The following is a 19,416-nucleotide window of genomic DNA, read 5'->3' as shown; positions in this document are numbered from 1 at the left end:
GGTCCCGGTATATGGTTTTAGGGAAACTTTCATTTTACCCCCACCCAACTTATAATTGGAGGGTGTTTTGAAGAGAATACTAAATAATATGGGTCTTGTGATAATCTTTTCGGTTAAAATATTAAACAATGTTAAAAATTAAAGTATAGTATGAGCGAGGTGAAATCTTCGTATAAGGCTTTGGCATTGGGCCGGCAAGCATTTTCGAAATGCCGGACCGGTTCGAATCAAATGTCGGACCGGTCGAGATTCGTATCGTACTGCTATTTCAATTCGTCATGGAGGGGAGGGAGGGACCACGGGGCGAGCTGAACTGCCCCTCGCTTAACTCGTTCGGCGGGGACTCCCGCAGAGTGGGGCTGTCGCGGCCGGCAGGGGGAGAGAGAGCAGCAGCGCGGCGGAGTCACATGCGGGCGGGGATGATTTGCTCCCCACCCACCAGGCAACTGAATTACAAGCTCGCATTGGCTATTTAAAAAAAAAAATTAAGAGGAAAAACACATAATTGGAGGGGGAAAGGAGAATGAAGGAAGAAGACAATGCAAATTAAATTGGACAATGAAATGAATTAGTTCCAGTGCATGAAATTAGATATCGTATTCCAATATTTATTCACCCCATTCCTATGCAGTTCTATGGCAAAAAAAAAAAAAGGGGGTCATTAATTAAACTCTAATCCCGTCATTAACAATCGTGTGCGCATGCTTAATGATTACTCCATGGTACAAGAAAAACTAAAACATTGCCATGGCACTTTGTATACGGTCATCGAGGCAAATCTCACCATTTACCCATCTGGGGATGGTCTACCAAAAACATTAATTACAATACCAACGTACCGCTTACGCATCCGTCCGATTACCTGATTATGACCGTCGATGCGGCTCTGAGATCAAGTAGACCTTGCACTGGATCAGCGTTCGGTCGACCCTGAAGCCGGGAACCACAGTGAACCCGACCGCGGCCTCGCCGGCACAATCCTTGTCCTCCGCCGCTGTCACGCTCTCCATGTACACCTCCGAGAATCGGCTGCCTCTCCTGATTTGGAAGATCGACCGCTCGATCTCGGCCTCGAACGAGAAGAAGAGGCAGTGTAGGAGCCACATTCGGCGCGCCATCTCGGCGAACCCAGCGATGAACTCCGAGTCCGGTGAGTCCTTGCCGGAGCTCACCGCCGCTCTCTTTTTCTGGTCGCCGAAGAAGGCCGATTCCATTTTCGGTCGCACAAGTGACAAGTACTTCGCCCTGCAGAACTGCGCCAGAGGCGATGGCCGCGGGCCGTCGAGGATATGGTTCATTAAGAGAGACTTTACCTGGGTGAATTCGTTGAAGAACTTCCTTCGATCCCACGTCGAGCATTCCCCCAAAACCGAAAGGCCAAAATTTTGTTGGGAGAAATCGGAGAACATCCTCCGGCAGACGTAGGACTCGAAAGCGAAGGTCCTGTGACCGGGCTTTCCCCGGTTAAGGACATCCGCTTGGATCGAGCCTGCGGCGGCATCGAGATTCCAACCGGCAGACTCCATTTCCTTTTCCATCAACTGGACGAAGGATCGAATCGCTTTGAAGGTGTAGCGCAGAACGGTGAGGAAGTGAGTGGGATTGACGCCAGAGAGGTGGAGGGCGTCGAGAGCAGCGAGGGAGCGATTGGGGTGGAGCTTGGCCTCAAAAACACGCCCCTTTCTTTCGAATTCGAGAAGTTCGGCTCGGAGAGCGTCGATCTCGGATTCTTTGAGCTCGATTTCGTCCTCCAGCTTCCGCGTGGTGACTTTGTAGGTCTTGGTGAGGTTGCGAAACTCCTGGAGCTGTGCGGCGAGAGCTGGTTGCAGGACTGAATTCGTGAAGCCGTCGGATTGATTCCTGAAGTAGGACCGCTTGAGCTCAGACATCCGCCGGAGTTCAGCGACGATGGTGGCGTCCGTCGACTGTATTAAGTCCAGGTCATACGAAGACTGCGCCACTTGCAGCTGGGCGTAGGCGGCCTTGAAGGCGGAGATGCTCGCGAAGAGGTTGGCAACGAACGACTCCAAGGCCTCCTGGTCTCTCGAAGAATCCTTCTTCTGTTGCTTCTTCTCGTTTTCAGGTTTCAGGACGTCGTCGCCGGATGATTCAAAGAGGATGCCGGAGTAATCACCGAAGTCTCTACAGAGCTTGAGTTTGCCAATTGCGTCTAAACTGCCGGCGGCAGCAACGGTGGCACCTTCAGCAGAGCTGGCGGCAGAGCGGCGCAGGCGGAGGATCTTGGTGACGGTCCGAGCAACTGCACCAAAATTAGGCAGCGGAGCCGCCTTCGCCGGCTCCATATCGTCCTCAAAACTCTGGTGAAGCAGCAACAGAAAGATAGAACAGGAAAATAAAGCAGGAGATCAGTAACATCTTTCAATTAAGAAATGAAAAGACTAAACAAGTTTACTTTTGGCCAATCTCTAAGACATCAGATTCTTGCCATTGATTGAAAACACAAAGCATGGACCATCCAAGCTTAATAAGAATTGATTGGAGAAGCCGTGTGTTAAAGATGCAATGTGGAAACACGAAGGTTAAAGAAGAACGTATTCACTATGCTTTGTACACGCACATGAAAGCTCCTCTTCATCTGATAGTTATAATATCCATGAATGGAGATGGAAGATTTCAAGGACATGCCTAAAAAAACTCTCTCATTCCTAAAGTTGACGTCCCAATCAACTTTGAGAAAATTGTATGAATAAGCATCTGCTGATGTGCAATCTAGTCATTCTGGAGTTGAACAGTCGCCGTGTAGAGGTTGAGGAAAAGAAAACGAATTGGTATTGAGAGTTCAATAATGGATGAATCTTTCTAGGTTAATAATGATTTGTTGGCATGAGTTCCACCACCTAACAACTGTTAGATGCAACATAAACCTTTCTCAAAGTTCATAGAATCGACTTAAATTGACTTCTTTTTTTTTATCTGCCAAGTGTGTGAATACATAAACAAAACAAGATGAATGCACATAAATAAGCAACTAGAACAATAGCTGATTTACTGATACTACTCAGAATACAAATGACAGTCAGAGATCATCAAAAACATGAACCAAAACGATTTTTTCATGTTTCTCAGTAAATATAGCTATTCCTCATATTTCTAATCTAATGAGTTTTTTGAATAATTATTGGTCAACAGAGTGTTTTTTACTGGTAAATCAGCTGTAATTGTCTACATTTATCTGCAGCATTTGTGGACATTTAATTTCCTTCTATAATAACATGGCATCAATTGCGGTAAATTTCAAATATCTGCAACAACATTAAATCTGATCAACACTAGAGTAATCAAGCAGGGAATCAGAAGTCTAAAAATCAAGTGTTTGATCTTTCATAAAGCCTAAGTTTTATCATAACTTCCTGAAACAATGATGATCAATCATTACAAATGCAGAAGACTAGGAAGAAAAATTTATGATTCCTGAGTATGAGAGAATTCAATATGGTAGGATCTGACAACAATCATTACAAAAATAAGCATGAATACTCTATCAGAACTCACGAGAAAAGAAAGGGGTAACTTTGATAAAAAAAAAAAAAAAAGGACAATGGAATCCCCTTAAAAGCTAGGTTAACATTAAAAACGACAATTTCCCCTAAAAACTAAGAAAAATTGGAGCAATATCAGTTTCGGATGCACACTATTTCTCTCTCGTAATCATTTCTCACTCAGGAAAGAAGAACAGGTCGAGGAAATAATAAATACCTAATGGAACGTTTATGTTCAAGATCTTGCTAGTCACTAGAAGAGTTTACCTTCGTCTGCAGATTGCAGCAGTTCCACTGGCGCAACTCCTCCCAATCTTCTATCTACCTTGCTCCAAGGCTTGCGATTTGGCCGCTATGCTTCAAATCCAGTTCTTGAACCAGAAGCGACCATACGAGTACCGATCAACTGCGGAGCTCGTCAAAGGGCGCCAATATCTATGATTTCACCATTGATAATCTCTGGCTCCATAAGTTTCTTCGAGATCCGATGGATGAAGGGGATGAAATGGCGAAGGCGAAGCTAGAGAGCAAGCGAGGCAGATCAGAGCAGGGGGAGGCTTTGGGATCGCGGCGTTGAAAGGAAACAGGGGAATGAACGACCCGGTTCTAGAAGGATTCGTTGAAATCACCTTCGCTCGTGAACCGTCGGATGCTTCGATTTTTGCATCTAGATTTGTGCTTCAGGCGATTAATGTGGGAGAATGACCCATTGGTTTATTAGCCCTGTTTATAGGTTTCGACGCGTGACTTTGCCTCAGAAATACTACCCCAATTGTGTAGGCTTAATTACGAATATGGTACATAATAACTGCACGTCAAATTTAGAACGCATAAGGGTGTTTTAGTCATTTAATAAAGTAAAGGTGCACGTGAATGCAGGCTTTTTCGTAAATCAAACTGGAATTTGATAGAAAAACGGCGGGTTGTCGGGTCTCGCATTGGATCCGAAATGTAGAAATTTTAGTTTCTTTAGGTCCACATGCCAATAGATCCTGCCCTAGACTTAACACAATATAAGCTGGAGCTGACTCAAATTTAATTGAGCTGTCTCATTTTTGTCGGATCATATCAAGCATGATGCTAGGATTTACCATTTGAGTTTATGTTGGTCAAGCTCCACTAACACAATTTTTACTAAATGGCCATTATCACATACCAACATTTGCCTCGTTAAAAACATTTTATCCTTACTTTAGCTTAAATTCGTTAGACGTGAGATCATCGTTGCTTTAGCATAAATATTTTAGTTTTTTTTTAAATTTTAATTGCGAAACATTCTATATCATATTGGACTTGATACGGAAACAAAATTATGAATGATATCATTATATGCGTGAGTCATTATTAATTTGAAACTGCATTTTAGTGTGACATTAAAAAGAATTTTAGTAGACACGTCTACTTAAATCTTAAATATTATCAGTACTTTTATGACACATGATTTACACATTTGTAGTAGTTCATGTGTACTAATTTTATGTCTTTTCAGATGAGTCTAATGATTAACGCATGAGGTGTTGATATAATAAGGTTTAGTAGTCGTTTGTGATTTACTTCCTCCGTGTTGACCTTGGGATGGGTTGGCTGGGGACGAACGTATTCACCTTTTTATCACAATGTGTACTAATTTCATCGTTAATGCAATTTAAGTTGATAAAAGAAAAAAATAATAATAATTTTAGTTAGTATTGATTATTTCTGAATTGGGTCCATTTTTTTAATTATGTTCCTTATTTGAAGGAAATTTTTTTATAATACGTCGTAATTAAGATTCGAATAATGAATAATTGAATAATAACTTGAATATCTTATCGTGACACCGTAATCTAAAGACAACTTAAATTGATAGAAGAAGAAAACATATTTAATGGCGAAATTAGGATAATCACCCAAGAAATGTTAATCCTAACTCATAGAGTCATAGTCATCCATAACCTATACTGCAAAGTCTTCGATAGTGCCACGTTGTGAATGATGTTAAAAACACTTTTTTATTTCTTATTAATGGCTAACATGTAAGAATTTATTTTAATGACTCATATTTCTAAATTTTATTAAGATTAAATAGTATGATTAAATAGTCATAATTATGATTAATGATTATATTTATATTAGTGGATGAAGTGATAATTTTTACTTTTACAAGTATAGCTGAGTTTGTATTTAGATGGTAGATTACTAAAAGAGAGCATGAGTTGAATCCTCGGGAAAATAATTTGTTGGGGAATAAAATCCCTCCCACTTGAAAAGGTCACTTGGTCATCGTGATTTATCTCCTTTCAAATCATTGTGGGATCAACATTGAGTCCTTTCAAATCATTGTGGGATCGACATTGAGACATTTGGGGTGAACTTTATCATCTTTTGTCATAATAAAGAGACTATTCTCATATTCATGCGATATGAGAATGAACAAATTGAATTAAGAGACAATTGAATATACACATTGATGATAAAAGGTTACCAATTGGTCCTTCCTCTACCCAATATATATAGGCCTTGACACCAATGATTAAACCTAAGTTTTGATGAATGACAAATGAATTAAAGATGTGTTGTTGATCTAACCTTGTTACCGAATGTGCAGGGTTGACTAACTTGACGGTCAAGAGGACCTGACACTAAGCAGGAAGTCCAGTCAGAATGTGCGATTCTCGATTGGCGAATTTCAGATATGGGATTCTAACAGGAGGTCAGGATGTTCGATTCCCGATGGGAGGAATTCCGGATGTGCGATTCAATAGGAAGACCTGGTGGGTCAGATTGGGCATCGAGGAAATAACTCAACACTTGGTAAGTGAAGATAAGTCACTAGAGGAAAGTCACTAAGTGAAGATGCATCCCGGTTGAAGGTACATTAGGTGTCAGTCCAATTTAGGTCCATTTTAAAAACTTAAATTGAGACCCTAACTAGATCCGGGTCTGAAGGACAGAGTATAAGTTATAAATTAATCATATCATTATTGTGCTAATCTTGTTTTACAGGTTTAATATTTCTATGTTGGACTAACACATTTTGCAGGGCAAAGGAAGCACAAAAGTTGTTAGGTGAATAGTACTCGAGGCGTCTTCCAGGCAACAGAAGGCGCCTTCTAGGCGACGGAAGACGCCTTCAGTACTGTTCATGGAAGGCGTCTTCGAGAGCTTGAAGGCGCCTTTCAATGGATAAAATCAGACCTCGTTGACGATAAAGAGCATGATTTTTTGGGATAGATTTTTGCCTATAGAAGGTATTTTCAGGGCTATGAAAGGCACCTTCCACACCTTATAAAAGACCATCTCGACCAAGGATTGCACAACATCAATTCTACAAGCTTTTATGCATCTGATTGGGGTTCTGACTGCTCCGGATTTCTGCTGCTGCCCTGCTACGACTTTGCTACACTCAGCTGAGAAGCTGTCCAACACTGAGTTCGAGCCAACCATCTACAAAGAATGTTGGGTAATGAAGTTTAAATTATGTACTTAATTATTGCAAAAGGAAAAGTGTTCCTATTCTTTTGTACTCAATCCCCTCTTTCGACAGTTCTGGAAGAGGTTATTAGTGAGACCTAGGTCTTGGAGTAGGAGTCGCTGAAGGCTCTGAACCAAGTAAAACCGAACTTGTCTTTTTTACTTGCTTTTTGTTTTCGTATTTATCCGATGCGTACTTATTTTAAAATCGAAAAGATTTTTTTTTTCAAAAACACGTGATTTACTCCACTCTCACGTGCGTCTCGATCCAACAATTTCTTCATACTTAAAGGTCACTGATCCGGTGGTAAGGTCGGGGGACCCCCTCTGGAGGGGAGTCAACGCCACGTGGAGGTCAAAAGTCAAAAGGGTCAGCATGATACCTGGCCGATCGGAAAAGGGGTGGGTCGACTGGTCGAACGGGTCAGTACAGAATCAAAGACAACCCGACGGGGAGTCGGGTTTCCGACGCTCATAGTAAATAGGGTCGCCGAGCCGAGCGGGAAGCCCGCTCGGCCAAGGCGTAAAGCAACAATGATGTGAAGGAACAGTCTCAGCTGAGCACGCGAGGGAGTGGAAGCTTGTCGGTCGAACCGATATCCACGCCCGGTCGGACCGATGCCTGCCGAGCGGATGGACGCTCGGCTCGGGGAAAAGAGACAAGGACAAGGACAAGGACAAGGGGACATTGGGGAACATCTTCTGACAACAGGCATGTTCGACGACCAGGCCATACGCAGAATCCGACGATGGAAGGTTCTGCTGTCCCATCAGAGACGTGCTCGGACTGTAGCAGTATGGTGCCAGGCAAGCTCCTCTGACAAGCTCATACTGAGGTATGGTAAAAGGACACGTGTTCGCCTCGGTATGTGTGCATAAGCCTCTTCGCAGCTCTATATAAGAGCTCCCAGACTTCGCCGGAGGTACGCAATCACGTGATCTCTAATATTGGAAGCCACTTCATAGTTTCATCTTGCCTGACTTGAGCGTCGGAGGGTTGTCGCCGGGAACCCCTTCCCGGCCCGACTTCTTTGCAGGTTCGCCGGAGCTCCATACGGCCAGTCAGAGATCCACGTTACCGGTTCGGAGAGCGCCACGTACCCAGTATCTATCGATTCAACGTTCGGACAGGATCAGTCACCATAAGCCAATGTATGTTTTACTTTAAATATCATATTGTGAAAATAATTTTGTTTAAAACCTTGGGCATTAAGGAATATGCAAAATAAAAAACTTAATTTGCATATTCATGTTGATGAAGATATATGTTATTCTAACATGTGGTATCATGTTAAGACCTTATGATTTTTCTTTAAAGAATATTTTTCTTTCTTAATCGATTCTGCGTTAAAAGTTTATGATTGCACATGTTTTTATTGGAATCTCAACTTACTAATTGACATAATATATTAAACATGTTACACTTATTTGTGTTTAATTAAATCTTAATTTGTATGATTTCTAATATATTCATTTATTAGAAATAAATGATTATGATCATCATTAGAAAATAATGGTTATGATAATCACATATTTACTTAGTATGCGAGTTATGAATATTTTCTTCTTTTGAGTTTGATTATGTTTAGATTATTATGTTTACCCATGTTTTATATTTGATAAATTATAAAGTTAAAAGTAAACACATATGAACCTTTAAATAGTTATTGTCATTATTATTTAATTTAATGTCTATATTATACATAATTTATTAATCATCAAAATGGTCAAATTAAAAAGTTTTAGACATTAATTAAATAATATTAAATTATTCATGAGAACGTGATGCTATGAAATGATATGATGAAATACTTAACTCTTATCATAAATAATTTAAAGTTCACCGATTATAAAATAATTAAGAATCATTTAAAAGTTGATTATTTTATTTTATGATCACGAATATAATTATGGTTAAATTATATGCTTTATTAGGTATGCTTAGTTTATCAACGACAACAAACATGTTTAATTAAAGCATATATAATTGCCTATTATATGAAATTTTATTTGAGCATCACTTATATGTGTGTATTGTAGTATCATCCAAAGTAGAACTTCAATATGCATTTAAAGTTCATATGAATGCTATCTGAATTTTATATTATCATTTATAAATAAAAACATTGAAGTATGAGCATTTTATATATTTTGCAATATCAACAACTATTACTCTTTATTCACAAGCTTTGTCTATTACGAAGTTCAATGGGCTTAATTTTTTTTTTTTGAATAGAGTGAAAATCCAGTTCCATTTAGATATTTTAGATCTTGATTTGACACTTCTTACACTGTTGCACTTACAGATACTAGTAGCACTGAACAAGTATTTTTCCATAAAGTTTGGGAAAGATCAAACATACTTAGTTTGAAGTTTATACGAATGATTGTAGCAGGCATTATTAAGTCAACAATCCCTAAAATTGATGTTGCTTAAGAATTTATGAAGTTTGTAGAACATCTATTTCAATTTGAGTCTGTTGATAAGCCACTTGTAGGACATTAATGGATATGTTGACCACTATGAAGTTTGATGGTTCTCGTACCATGAATGGGCATATCACTCATATGATGAATACTACACCAAGATTGAATTCCATGGGAATGAAATTGAGCGAAAGCATATGCAGTGTATTATAAACTCCTTGCCTCTTGAGTATGGTCCATTCCAAATCATTTATAATATTATAAAGGATAAATGAAATGTGATATAATTATAATTTATGTTGGTTCAAGAGGAAGGAAGGCTTAAGAAACAAGGAGTTCACTCAATTAAATAAGTCATCCTATTGCTAGAAAGAAACCAAGAAAGAAAAATACAAAAGACAATAATGAGAACTTAAGTTAAATGTGACATCTGCCCAAAACCAAAAGAATGATAAGTGTCAATTTTGTCACGAGCCTGGACACTTTCAGAAGGATTGTCAAAAACGAAATGCTTGGTTCTAAAAGAAAGATAAGCATATTATTTCTGAATATTTTGATTCAAATTTGACAGAAGTTCCTTATAATATATGGTGGATTGAATCTGATTGAACTACTCATGTTTCAAATACAATGCAAGGATTCCTTATGATCCAAACCATAAAGTCAATTGAAAAGTATTGGTGCAATCGACCTTTAAAGTTTTAATGTCCGACAAATATGTTTAAGTATGTTTAATTGAGCTTGATCATGGGAAGTCCTAGTCATGGCTAGGCAAGGGTGGGAAGTCAACCGAGTGACTAGTCCTAACTGTGGTTAGACAAGGGAAGTCTTAGTTGCAGGTTAGGCAAGGGAAATCTCAGTATATTGTGGAAGCCAGGTGGATTCGATAGGTCTGGAGGACCTGATCCCTGGGTAGCCGAATACTGAGTTCTGGTGAGTGAAGCCAAGTGGAGAAAACCCTAAAGGGTGGTAACATTAGGTTATGGTGAGTGAAGCTAGATGGTGAAAATCGTAGGGGGAGATAACCTAACCTTAGGTAGCGAAAAGTCTTGGAAGAGTGAACTTCAAGCAAGGTTGATTGGATGGTTTCCGGTCGACTGCGCGCGGTCAACCGGACTAGCGGATCTTGGTGATTCTAAATTTAGTTTTACCATAGCATTCTGTATTACTATTATTGTTGCTAGCTAATATAGTATTGCAGGAAAGACCTTAGTGGGTCAGGTGATCAGACACTGAGCAGAGAAAGTCCAAACAAGTCTAGAGGACCAATGTTTGGCAGGCAGGTTAAGGTAAATAACTGGAGGAGTGACAGTGAGGTCGTGTTCCTGAAGGGAACAACTTAAGGCCGCTGATCTAGCTGAAGAAACCGAGAAGGTTTTTATGTTGAGATCAAGACAGTTCTACTGTCTAATATTACTCATGCATTATATATGATTGTGCTAACCTTTGTGCTACAGGAATACTCTATCTAACACTGTTTTGTAGGTTCAGCGTAATTGGTCGACCAAACAAGGCCAACTCAGAGCAGGTACAAGTTCAGACTAAAATAGAGTTTGATCAAAGCTTGATCGGTCGACCAAACCATGTGATCGGTCGACCGAACCCTAATGACTCAACACACTTCAGATCGATCAGAAGCAGAAGGAAAGTATGCTGATCAGTCGACCGAACGATCATCACATTAAAGCGAGTAAGTGCGAATCTCTACAAATCTCGACGAACAGGGAAGGATCTTGTTCGATCGACCGAAAAGAAGGATTGGTCGACCGAACCCTTAATGATTAGTTAATGCTTGAAGATCAGATCTCAGCGAATCTCAGCAAAGAAGGAAGGGAGCAAGTTCAGTCGACCGAACCTGGGGATTGGTTGATTGAACATCGACGATTCTTATAAAAGAGAGCTCGAGGTTCAAGGCTGGGGAACGAAATCTGATCGGTTCGAAGTTCATCTTTGCGTAAGCTACTCGTGCTACAAGTCTTTTACACATCTTCAAGCAAGCTACTCCATCCGGTCGACCGAGCTTCATCTTCTACTCTTGTCGGTATAATTATTAAAGCTTGCATTGTATTTGATTCAAAAGAAAATAGTAGTCTGTTACTATCTTCTATTTGCATTTGTACGATTTGCTTCTTTCCGAGAATTTCAGAAAGAAGGATTTTAGTGGATTGTCCATCGGTGCGGTCAAGGATCGCGAGCCTTGGAGTAGACCTAGGCTTCGAACCAAGTAACCGAACTGAGTCTTTTACTTTTCGCTATATATTCTGATTGTCTTTAAAATATGAAAAGAAAAGTTTTTTTAAGAGTGCGATATTCACCCCCCCTCTATCGCACTCGTTTGATCCTACAAAAAGTTTGTCTTTATGAGAAATCAAGTCAAGGCTCTAGTTAAAGTTATTGGAACTTATCATTTAATTTTAGACACTGAATATCATTTATATCTTTTTCAAACTCTTTATTGTTGGTCCCGTGTGACCGACAAGAGGAGGGGGAGAGGGGGGGGGGGGGTGAATTACCTGAAATTACAAATGCACTATTCTCGGAACTTTGGACTTTAATTATAGACACTTGTTAGAAAAATAAAACTAAATTGCATAAAATTAAATGAGGCTACCGATTTACTTGGTTTGCAACCAGGGAAGTTGCTAATCCAAGACAAATAAAGTGCATTTATCAGAACTCCTTCTTAGAGAAAACTCTTGGAAGCGAAGAAGCCTCGTACAATGATGATGCGGTGATAAAGTGGGGCCCACCAAGTGTGGGTTAAAAGCAGAGATATCAACCAATGTAGAGGTCAAAGTTAAGGCGGTCAATGTCAGAGAACCAACGGGCTTGCCAAAGGTAGGCCGAGTAGAGGTCTACTGCTGTTGCCAATCGGACATGAAGTCTAATCGACAAATGGCTAGTCCTGGCAGAATGCCTGTACAACCAAGAGCACTACGGTAAGAACATTATATGCTTATCACTAAGTAGAGGAATGCTAAGACGACCGGAGTGCTCGTCCGGTGGGGCGAAAACAATCTATTGGTGTGGTTTACACTAATGGTCAAACTCAGGTTTTGATGAATAACAAGTAAGTTAAGTTAGACTTTATTGTGATCTAACCACTTGATTAAGTGTGTAGGAAATCTAGTTAGGTCAACGGATCGACCGGATAACTGGTACAAAATCCAGCTAGGTCAACGGGGCGACCGGATAGCTAATATGAAATCTAGCTCGGTCAACGGGCCGATCGGATAGCTGGTACAAAATTCAGCTAGGTTGACAGGTCGACCAGATAGCTAGTACGAAGTCTAGATAAGTCGATGGGCTGACTGAATATCTGACAAGAAGTCCATTTAGGTCAACGGGCCGATCAGATAGCTGGCATGAAGTTCAAGCAGGTCGACGGGCTGACCAAATGTATAATAAACTGGTAAGTTAAGGTAAGTCACTGGAAGAGAGTGACCAAGTGAGGACGCGTCCCGATTGAAGGGACAGTAGGTGTCGATCCAATTTAGGTCCATTTGAGATCCCTAAACTGAGACATTGACTAGTTCCTAGTCCTGGGAGGACATAAACTAATTACTACACCTTTATTCATTATTATTGTCCTAATACTTGTTTTACAAGGTATTTTAGACTAACATTATTCTGTAGGTCAAAAAGGAGAAAATTATCTTCAGATGAATAGTATCCGAAGACGCCTTCAAGCTTGATGGAAGGCACATTCGTACTATTCATAGAAGACACTTTCCATGGCTATGGAAGGCGCCTTCCGCAGGATAGAGTTTGACCGAAGTCTGGATAAGTGTCGGGCTGTTCAGGATCGATCTTACCTCATTGGAGGTGCCTTCCATGGCTATGGAAAGTACCTTCCATGGCTATGAAAGGCACCTTCCATGGCTATGAAAGGCACCTTCCATGCCTTTTATAAGGCTGTCTCGAGAAGGCATTGGAGAACAACACCTTTACGAGCTACCGCGCCTTCCTTTGAAGTTCCGATTGTTCCGAGCTCTTGCTATGACTCTGTTGTAAATTTGCTGCTGCCGACGACTATTCTGAGGACTTCTGATCGTAGCCAGCAGACCGACATCGACACGAGCGCTCCCACTTTAATCTTTAAGTGTTGATAATTTTCTTTTGTAATTAATTACTGCAAAAGGACAAGTGTAGTGTAGTGTATTGCACTTTTTCAACTTTCTTTGTACTCGATTTCCTCTTTCAGAGGTACTAGAAGAGGCCTTTAGTGGATTATCCGTCGATAAGTCTGTGGGACCTGGGTCTTGAAGTAGGAGTCGCTGAATGCTCTGAACCAAGTAAACCGCTCGTGTTTTCTTATGTTCTCATTCTTTTTAGTTTTTCACTACTTTTGTACTTTGATTTTTAAAACTGAAAAGATGAGTTTTCAAAAAACACGTGACTCACCCCCCTCTCACGTGCGACTCGATCCAACAAGTGGTATTAGAGCAGGTTTTGCTCTGAGTTAGTGCAACCACCAATCAAGCCGGGGGATCATTTTTAAATTTCTTTATTTTTCGCATTATATTTGAATTGGTAAAACTTTACCTATTTAGATAATTTTTTCGTTCAGTTTTAATTTGAGATTGGTGCAACACCTCTTAAATTTTTCTACATTTTTAAATATATCTCAAACACTGCTAATCCAAGACCAAATCTTGCTCTTATTGTAGGGTCATCAAAAGACAAGTCTAAATCCAAGCCGGAACCTGAAGTTGAGACTAATCCAGACTCTGATGATGAAGAACACTTAGCGAACTTGGTAAGAAAAATATTCACCAGGAGAAAGAAGAACTTCACTAGCAAGGACTTGCAGAAGATCAACTCCACCTCCAACTCTAACAATAAAAATGTGACCTGCTTTGGAAGCAACAAGAAGGGGCACTATAATACTGACTGCCCGAATCTAAAAAAGAAGAAGGCCCTCAAAGCGATGTGGGACGAATTGTTCGGAGATGAATTAGACGGCGCAGAACCGAAGCACTCCAACTATCTCGCGCCGATGGCTTACGAAATAGAATCGAAGAACGAATCGGAAGATGAGTCCGAACTCGAATTAAGACATGAGTCCGTACTCATTTTTGAAGATTCCAATGAGGTATACTTTGGTTTAAGAAAAAAGTTCTTTAAAGTTATTTTATGCTTGAATAAAAAATTAACTATATTTGAGAATAAAATAAACGAACTAACAAAAGAAAATAATAAACTTAATGAACAATTAAAATTGAGTGCCACGACTGAACCAATTCAAGCTTAAATCTCAACTCAAGTTGCAAAACTTGAGGAGGATAATTCCAGATTAAAAAAATGAAATAATTAAACTAAAAGAGTTACTATAAAAATTCACAACTAGATCCAAGTACCTCGATATGATGCTTGGATCACAAAGAACTGTGTACAACAAGTCCGGACTCGGATATAAGCCCAGCTCAACCAACAAATCCTTTATATCTTTAGTTAACCAAAATAAAAATCAAAGTAAAGCTTGGGTTCCGAAAGCATGTTTAACCGCACAAGTAAGACTCAACACTATTATATACCTAAAGATAAAATTTATTATATAAATAAAAATAAATCAAAAGACTCTCTAAAGTTAAATCTTCAAAAATGAATACAAAACAAAAGAAAAACCCTAAGTTATTTAAACCTAACTTAAATAAAAACAATATAAACAAAAAATATAACCAAGTATACTACAACTATAAAACTAATCGACGTAAACCCAAAACTTAACCCAAAAGATTCAATAATTCAAGGGGAGACTCCAAATTGGTTGGCACCTCCAAAATAATAATTTACCCGGATGGGTAATTAGGACTAGTCTAAAATAGGGATAATAGTTTAACTTGATCAACGATACTGGTGAAGTTTTTTGATGATAGTAAGTTAGGGAAACTTTGTCTATGTATGTCTAGGAAGATATTTCTTCAACCTGGTACATTTAGCTAAGTGAAACTAACTAAAACTATCCCTTACAGATCCTAACTAGTTAGATCAAGATTTTGTACTTGTTGGGACCATTGGAGGCCGGCTAGAAGGGGAGTTGAATAACCCTGAAAAGTTAACAACAAAACTACCATTCTCGGACTTTCAAAGTAACACTTGCATAAAATAAATAAACAGAAACTAAAAGAAGAGGCAAGGGATTTTTACTTGGTTACAACCGGGGAGGTTATTAATCTAAGGTATGTGTCACACTAATATCTCCTTCAGACGGAGAAGCCTCTTACAACATTCAAGCACAAAAAAAAAAGAAGCTAAACTAACAATGAAAGCATACAAATGTTGTAATCAGAATTACTTTTCTTTTTTAGCTTCTTGGACTAAGGCTATATTTTAACCTTGGTTGGAGCACCTGAAAGGGTTCCAGGTGCTTGGGAGGGGATAAAACGTTATCCCTTCTCGCATAGATCGCGTTTGACCGTGATCTGGATAAACTCCAGGTCCGGGCGCCTGGACCAAGAAAGTCAACAAGTGGTATCAGAGCCAAGACGCTTCTAGAGGACTAACCGCAGATCGAAGCAAAGACGATGACTGGACCAAACATCTACCCACCAAAATTCGAGGGGGAGTTCGCGAGCTGAAAAAAGAGAGTGGAAGTATTTTTCAAAACCGATTTCGATTTATCATTAATAATGGAATTTGATTTTGAAGCACCCGAGGGCAAGGAAAAGTATCAATGGACGAAGAAAGAACAAGCCAAATACATGGCAAATGACAGGGCAGAATTTCATCTGCTGAGCGTACTATCGCCATAAGAAGTCAACTGGATTGGAGCTTACGTGTCCGTAAAGGAGCTCTGGGAGAAATTCCTGGAACTACATGAGAGAACCTCGGAGGCGAAACTTGCGAGACGGGACCTACTTCGCAATCAGCTCACCAACCTTCGATTTAAAGAAAATGAAACTATAACCCACCTTCACTCGAGGATCAAGGAGCTAATCACCGGACTTTTGAATCTCAGAGAAAAGGTAAGTAACTGGGATTCGCTAAGGTACGCACTTAATGCATTCTCTAGAAATACGAAATGGGCATCATTAGTAGATGTCTACTATATCTCTAAGGATCTAGAAACTGTTACCTTAGAAGAGTTGTTTTCAACTTTTGAAATCCATGAGTCGAGATGTGTAGATACGAAGAAGGAACCAACGCACAACATTGCCCTTAAGGCAATGATGGATGAACAAGATTTAGAATCTTCTCTCAAGGATGAAGAAATGACAATGATGGCAAGACATTTTAAAAAGTTATTTAAATCAAGAAAAACTAACCATCAGCAGGGTAGAAAGAAAAAAACGATCAGATGCTACTACTGCAACTAAGAAGGGCACGCCAAAGACAACTGCCCCAATATTAGGAATAAGGACAAGGACAAAGGAAAGAAGCTTGTCCAAACAAATAAGTACAAAACTCTAAAGGCGACGTGGGATGATACGTCGTTCGAATCGGAAGTCGAGGCTTTCTCTGGACTTGCATTAATGACAAGTCATCAAGAAGATGAACATGAAGCAAGCTCGTCCGAAATGAGCATCGAGAGAATCGATGAAGGGGGAGCTACATCGGAAGAAATCAGGGGGAGCTACGGATAACGAAGTCGACAAGGTAAGTGAGGTATGATCTCTCCCATCTGACAAGTTGTTTAAGTTTGTAAAATTATTAACCAAAGATTGTTGCAAACTTGAAAAAGAAATTTAAAATTTAAAATTTATTTTAGCAAAATCTTGTCCATTAGAAGAGTTTGACAAAATAAAATTAGAAAATGATATTTTACAAAAAGAAATAAGTAACTTGAAAAATCATGCATGCTCATATAATACAAGTTTTAGAAAGTTCAATAACCTAAATTGGTATTTTAGATATCACAAAGGACAAATTAAAAACATATCAAAGATATATGTCCTTAAGAAATACCTAATCAATCCAGTTGGCTGGAACTTATATTGGGTTCCCAAGTCTTGTCTAACTTGAACTTTAGACTTAGAGCTTTCAGCGAGAAAATTAAACATTTAATTTCCTTATGCGGCTTTGTCTAGAAGTGGTTGATGATCCAATAACCAAGAAAGTCAGTGCCTCGCCATAGCCTGGAAGCCAAATATTGAAATAAAATGTTTAATTGACTAACTGATAAAGCATTAAAATTGAAATTAGATCATGCTTTGAATAATTATTCATTTTTTTTTTGCAAATCTGTTTAACTTCATAAAACATTTTTTTAATTTAGAAATTGTTTAAAATTCATTTTTAAAATGTATATTACTTAGATTTTTTTTAGAAATTCTTTTTAAACTGTACCAAAATTTCTACAAAAAAAATAATTCTTGAAAATTTTCTTTAAATGAGGAAATTTTTCATTTTTTTACTTAGAAAATGTTTCTAAAATTATCGCATTATTAGCACTATCAAAATTATTATCAATATTTTTTAAAAATCAGAGTTTACTTAGAATTTTTTTTTTAGGAAATTCAAGTTTTATGAAAGTTACCCTTAGATTTTTTTTGGTACTTCATTTTTATGTGATCAAAGGGGTAGAAGGAAAAGAGTATGTCTATGGGGAGGTAGCTTAAAATTAAATATCCTACTTTTTATGTTTTATTGCAAAACTTATTTTTGCTTTAACTTTATTTGTTTACTCTAACTTAACTTGGGTTGCTCACATAAAAAAAAGGGAGATTGTTGGAATCCCAAGGTTGTTTTGATGTGATCAAACAAGTTAAGTTAGGTCCTGTTGGTTTTTGATCCTTGTGTCTAAGTGTGCAGGAGCTTAGGAGCACAGGAAGTCGAGCGGAAGACGTGGCTAGCGAGAAGGATGGCACAGGAAGGGAGCTGACGGGCTCGATGCATCCGAGGGACGGAAGGGCTGCGGAAGAGTACACTGGTGGGCGAGAAGAACGTACGCGACGTTCGAGGGACAAGAAGTCGGAGCGGAAGCCTGTTCGAGGAGAAGACCGAAATTGGATTTGGGTGAGCCTTATTTCGATTGGCCGAAATCACCCAAGCGAGTGGAGCCGGAGCAGAAGACCCGCACCGAGGCAAGCAGCACCAGAGCAAAGAGCCCGGACTGAAAAAGTCAACTATGTTGACTTTAAGGGTTTGAGTGCCCGGAGTGATTCCGAATGCTCGGAACCCGATTCTATCCAGATCGCATTTGACCACGATCCATTGCAGAGGGGATAACGTTTTGTCCCCCTCCAGGTGCCTGGGACTCTTCCAGGCGCCCTGACTAAGGCTATAAATACAGTGTTGGTCCAGAAGCTTCAAAAATAACAAGAATTACTGAGCAACACTTGTATACACTTTCCACTTTGTTTAACTTCTTCATTTTTGTGCATAACTTACTGTAAAGAGGCTTCTTCGCCTGAAGGAGAAAGTAATGCGATTCATTTCCTTGGATTAACAACTTCCCCGGTTGTAATCAAGTAAAAATTCCGGAGTCTCTTTCTTTTCTATTCATTTAATTTTTTTTTTTTTGCAAGTGTTCGTTATTTAAGTTAATTGTCCGAGAAGGGTTTCTTTTGTAATTTGTGCAGGGTTATTCAACCCCCCTTCTAACTGGACAACCGGGGTTCAACAGTTATGTTATAGTTAGAGTGCTATCTATTTGGCGAAAAATCAGGTATATCATGTGAGAACCAAGCATATTGATGTGAGATTTCACAATATCAAAGAGCAAATTGTTTCAGAGAAAATTCAACTTGAGAAGGTTCACAATGCAGACAATGCTGCAGACATATTGACAAAGCCAGTGATTACAGAGAAGTTCAAGCATTGTTTAAACTTGATCTATATCTCTAGATGCTAGAGGAAGGATATCCAGACCCAGAAATCCATGCGGAGTTTTGTTTAGATATTTGTCTTTCGAAAGAGTAGATATTCACCAAGGTAGAAATTGTTGATAGGTGACTCATATCTGAATGAAGGCCAATGCGAGGAACATCATAGAAGAAAAATCTGTTAAGATTTTTTGTACCATAATTTTGTTACGATTTTTTATAATAAAATTCTGTTAAGATTTTTTATCATAGAAATCTATTACGCTTGT

At 39.1% G+C, this 19,416-nt stretch overlaps 1 protein-coding gene across 2 annotated transcripts; it reads right to left on the bottom strand.

Moving 5' to 3' along the window:
* Positions 1–681: 681 nt before the first annotated feature.
* Positions 682–4,099, bottom strand: LOC121988832 (protein GRAVITROPIC IN THE LIGHT 1-like). Of its 2 annotated transcripts, none has more exons than XM_042542517.1 (2): positions 3,768–4,099; positions 682–2,318 (listed from the first exon to the last, which is right to left on the bottom strand). In XM_042542517.1, exon 2 carries the CDS (start codon positions 2,301–2,303, stop codon positions 867–869), a length of 1,437 nt encoding a protein of 478 aa, XP_042398451.1. In that variant the 5' UTR covers positions 2,304–2,318; positions 3,768–4,099; the 3' UTR covers positions 682–866. The 2 variants fall into 2 exon arrangements, with proteins under 2 accessions (XP_042398451.1, XP_042398452.1); XM_042542518.1 differs by lacking the exon at positions 3,768–4,099 and adding an exon at positions 2,414–3,529.
* Positions 4,100–19,416: the final 15,317 nt, after the last annotated feature.

The sequence above is a fragment of the Zingiber officinale genome, chromosome 6B (assembly GCF_018446385.1).
Source record: "Zingiber officinale cultivar Zhangliang chromosome 6B, Zo_v1.1, whole genome shotgun sequence".
Lineage (NCBI taxonomy): Eukaryota > Viridiplantae > Streptophyta > Magnoliopsida > Zingiberales > Zingiberaceae > Zingiber > Zingiber officinale.
This window is presented reverse-complemented; position numbering and strand designations above follow the sequence as displayed.

Bases quoted from the DNA above. Each gene is read 5' to 3' on its own strand.
- LOC121988832 (XM_042542517.1), bottom strand. From the start codon at position 2,303: ATGGAGCCGGCGAAGGCGGCTCCGCTGCCTAATTTTGGTGCAGTTGCT.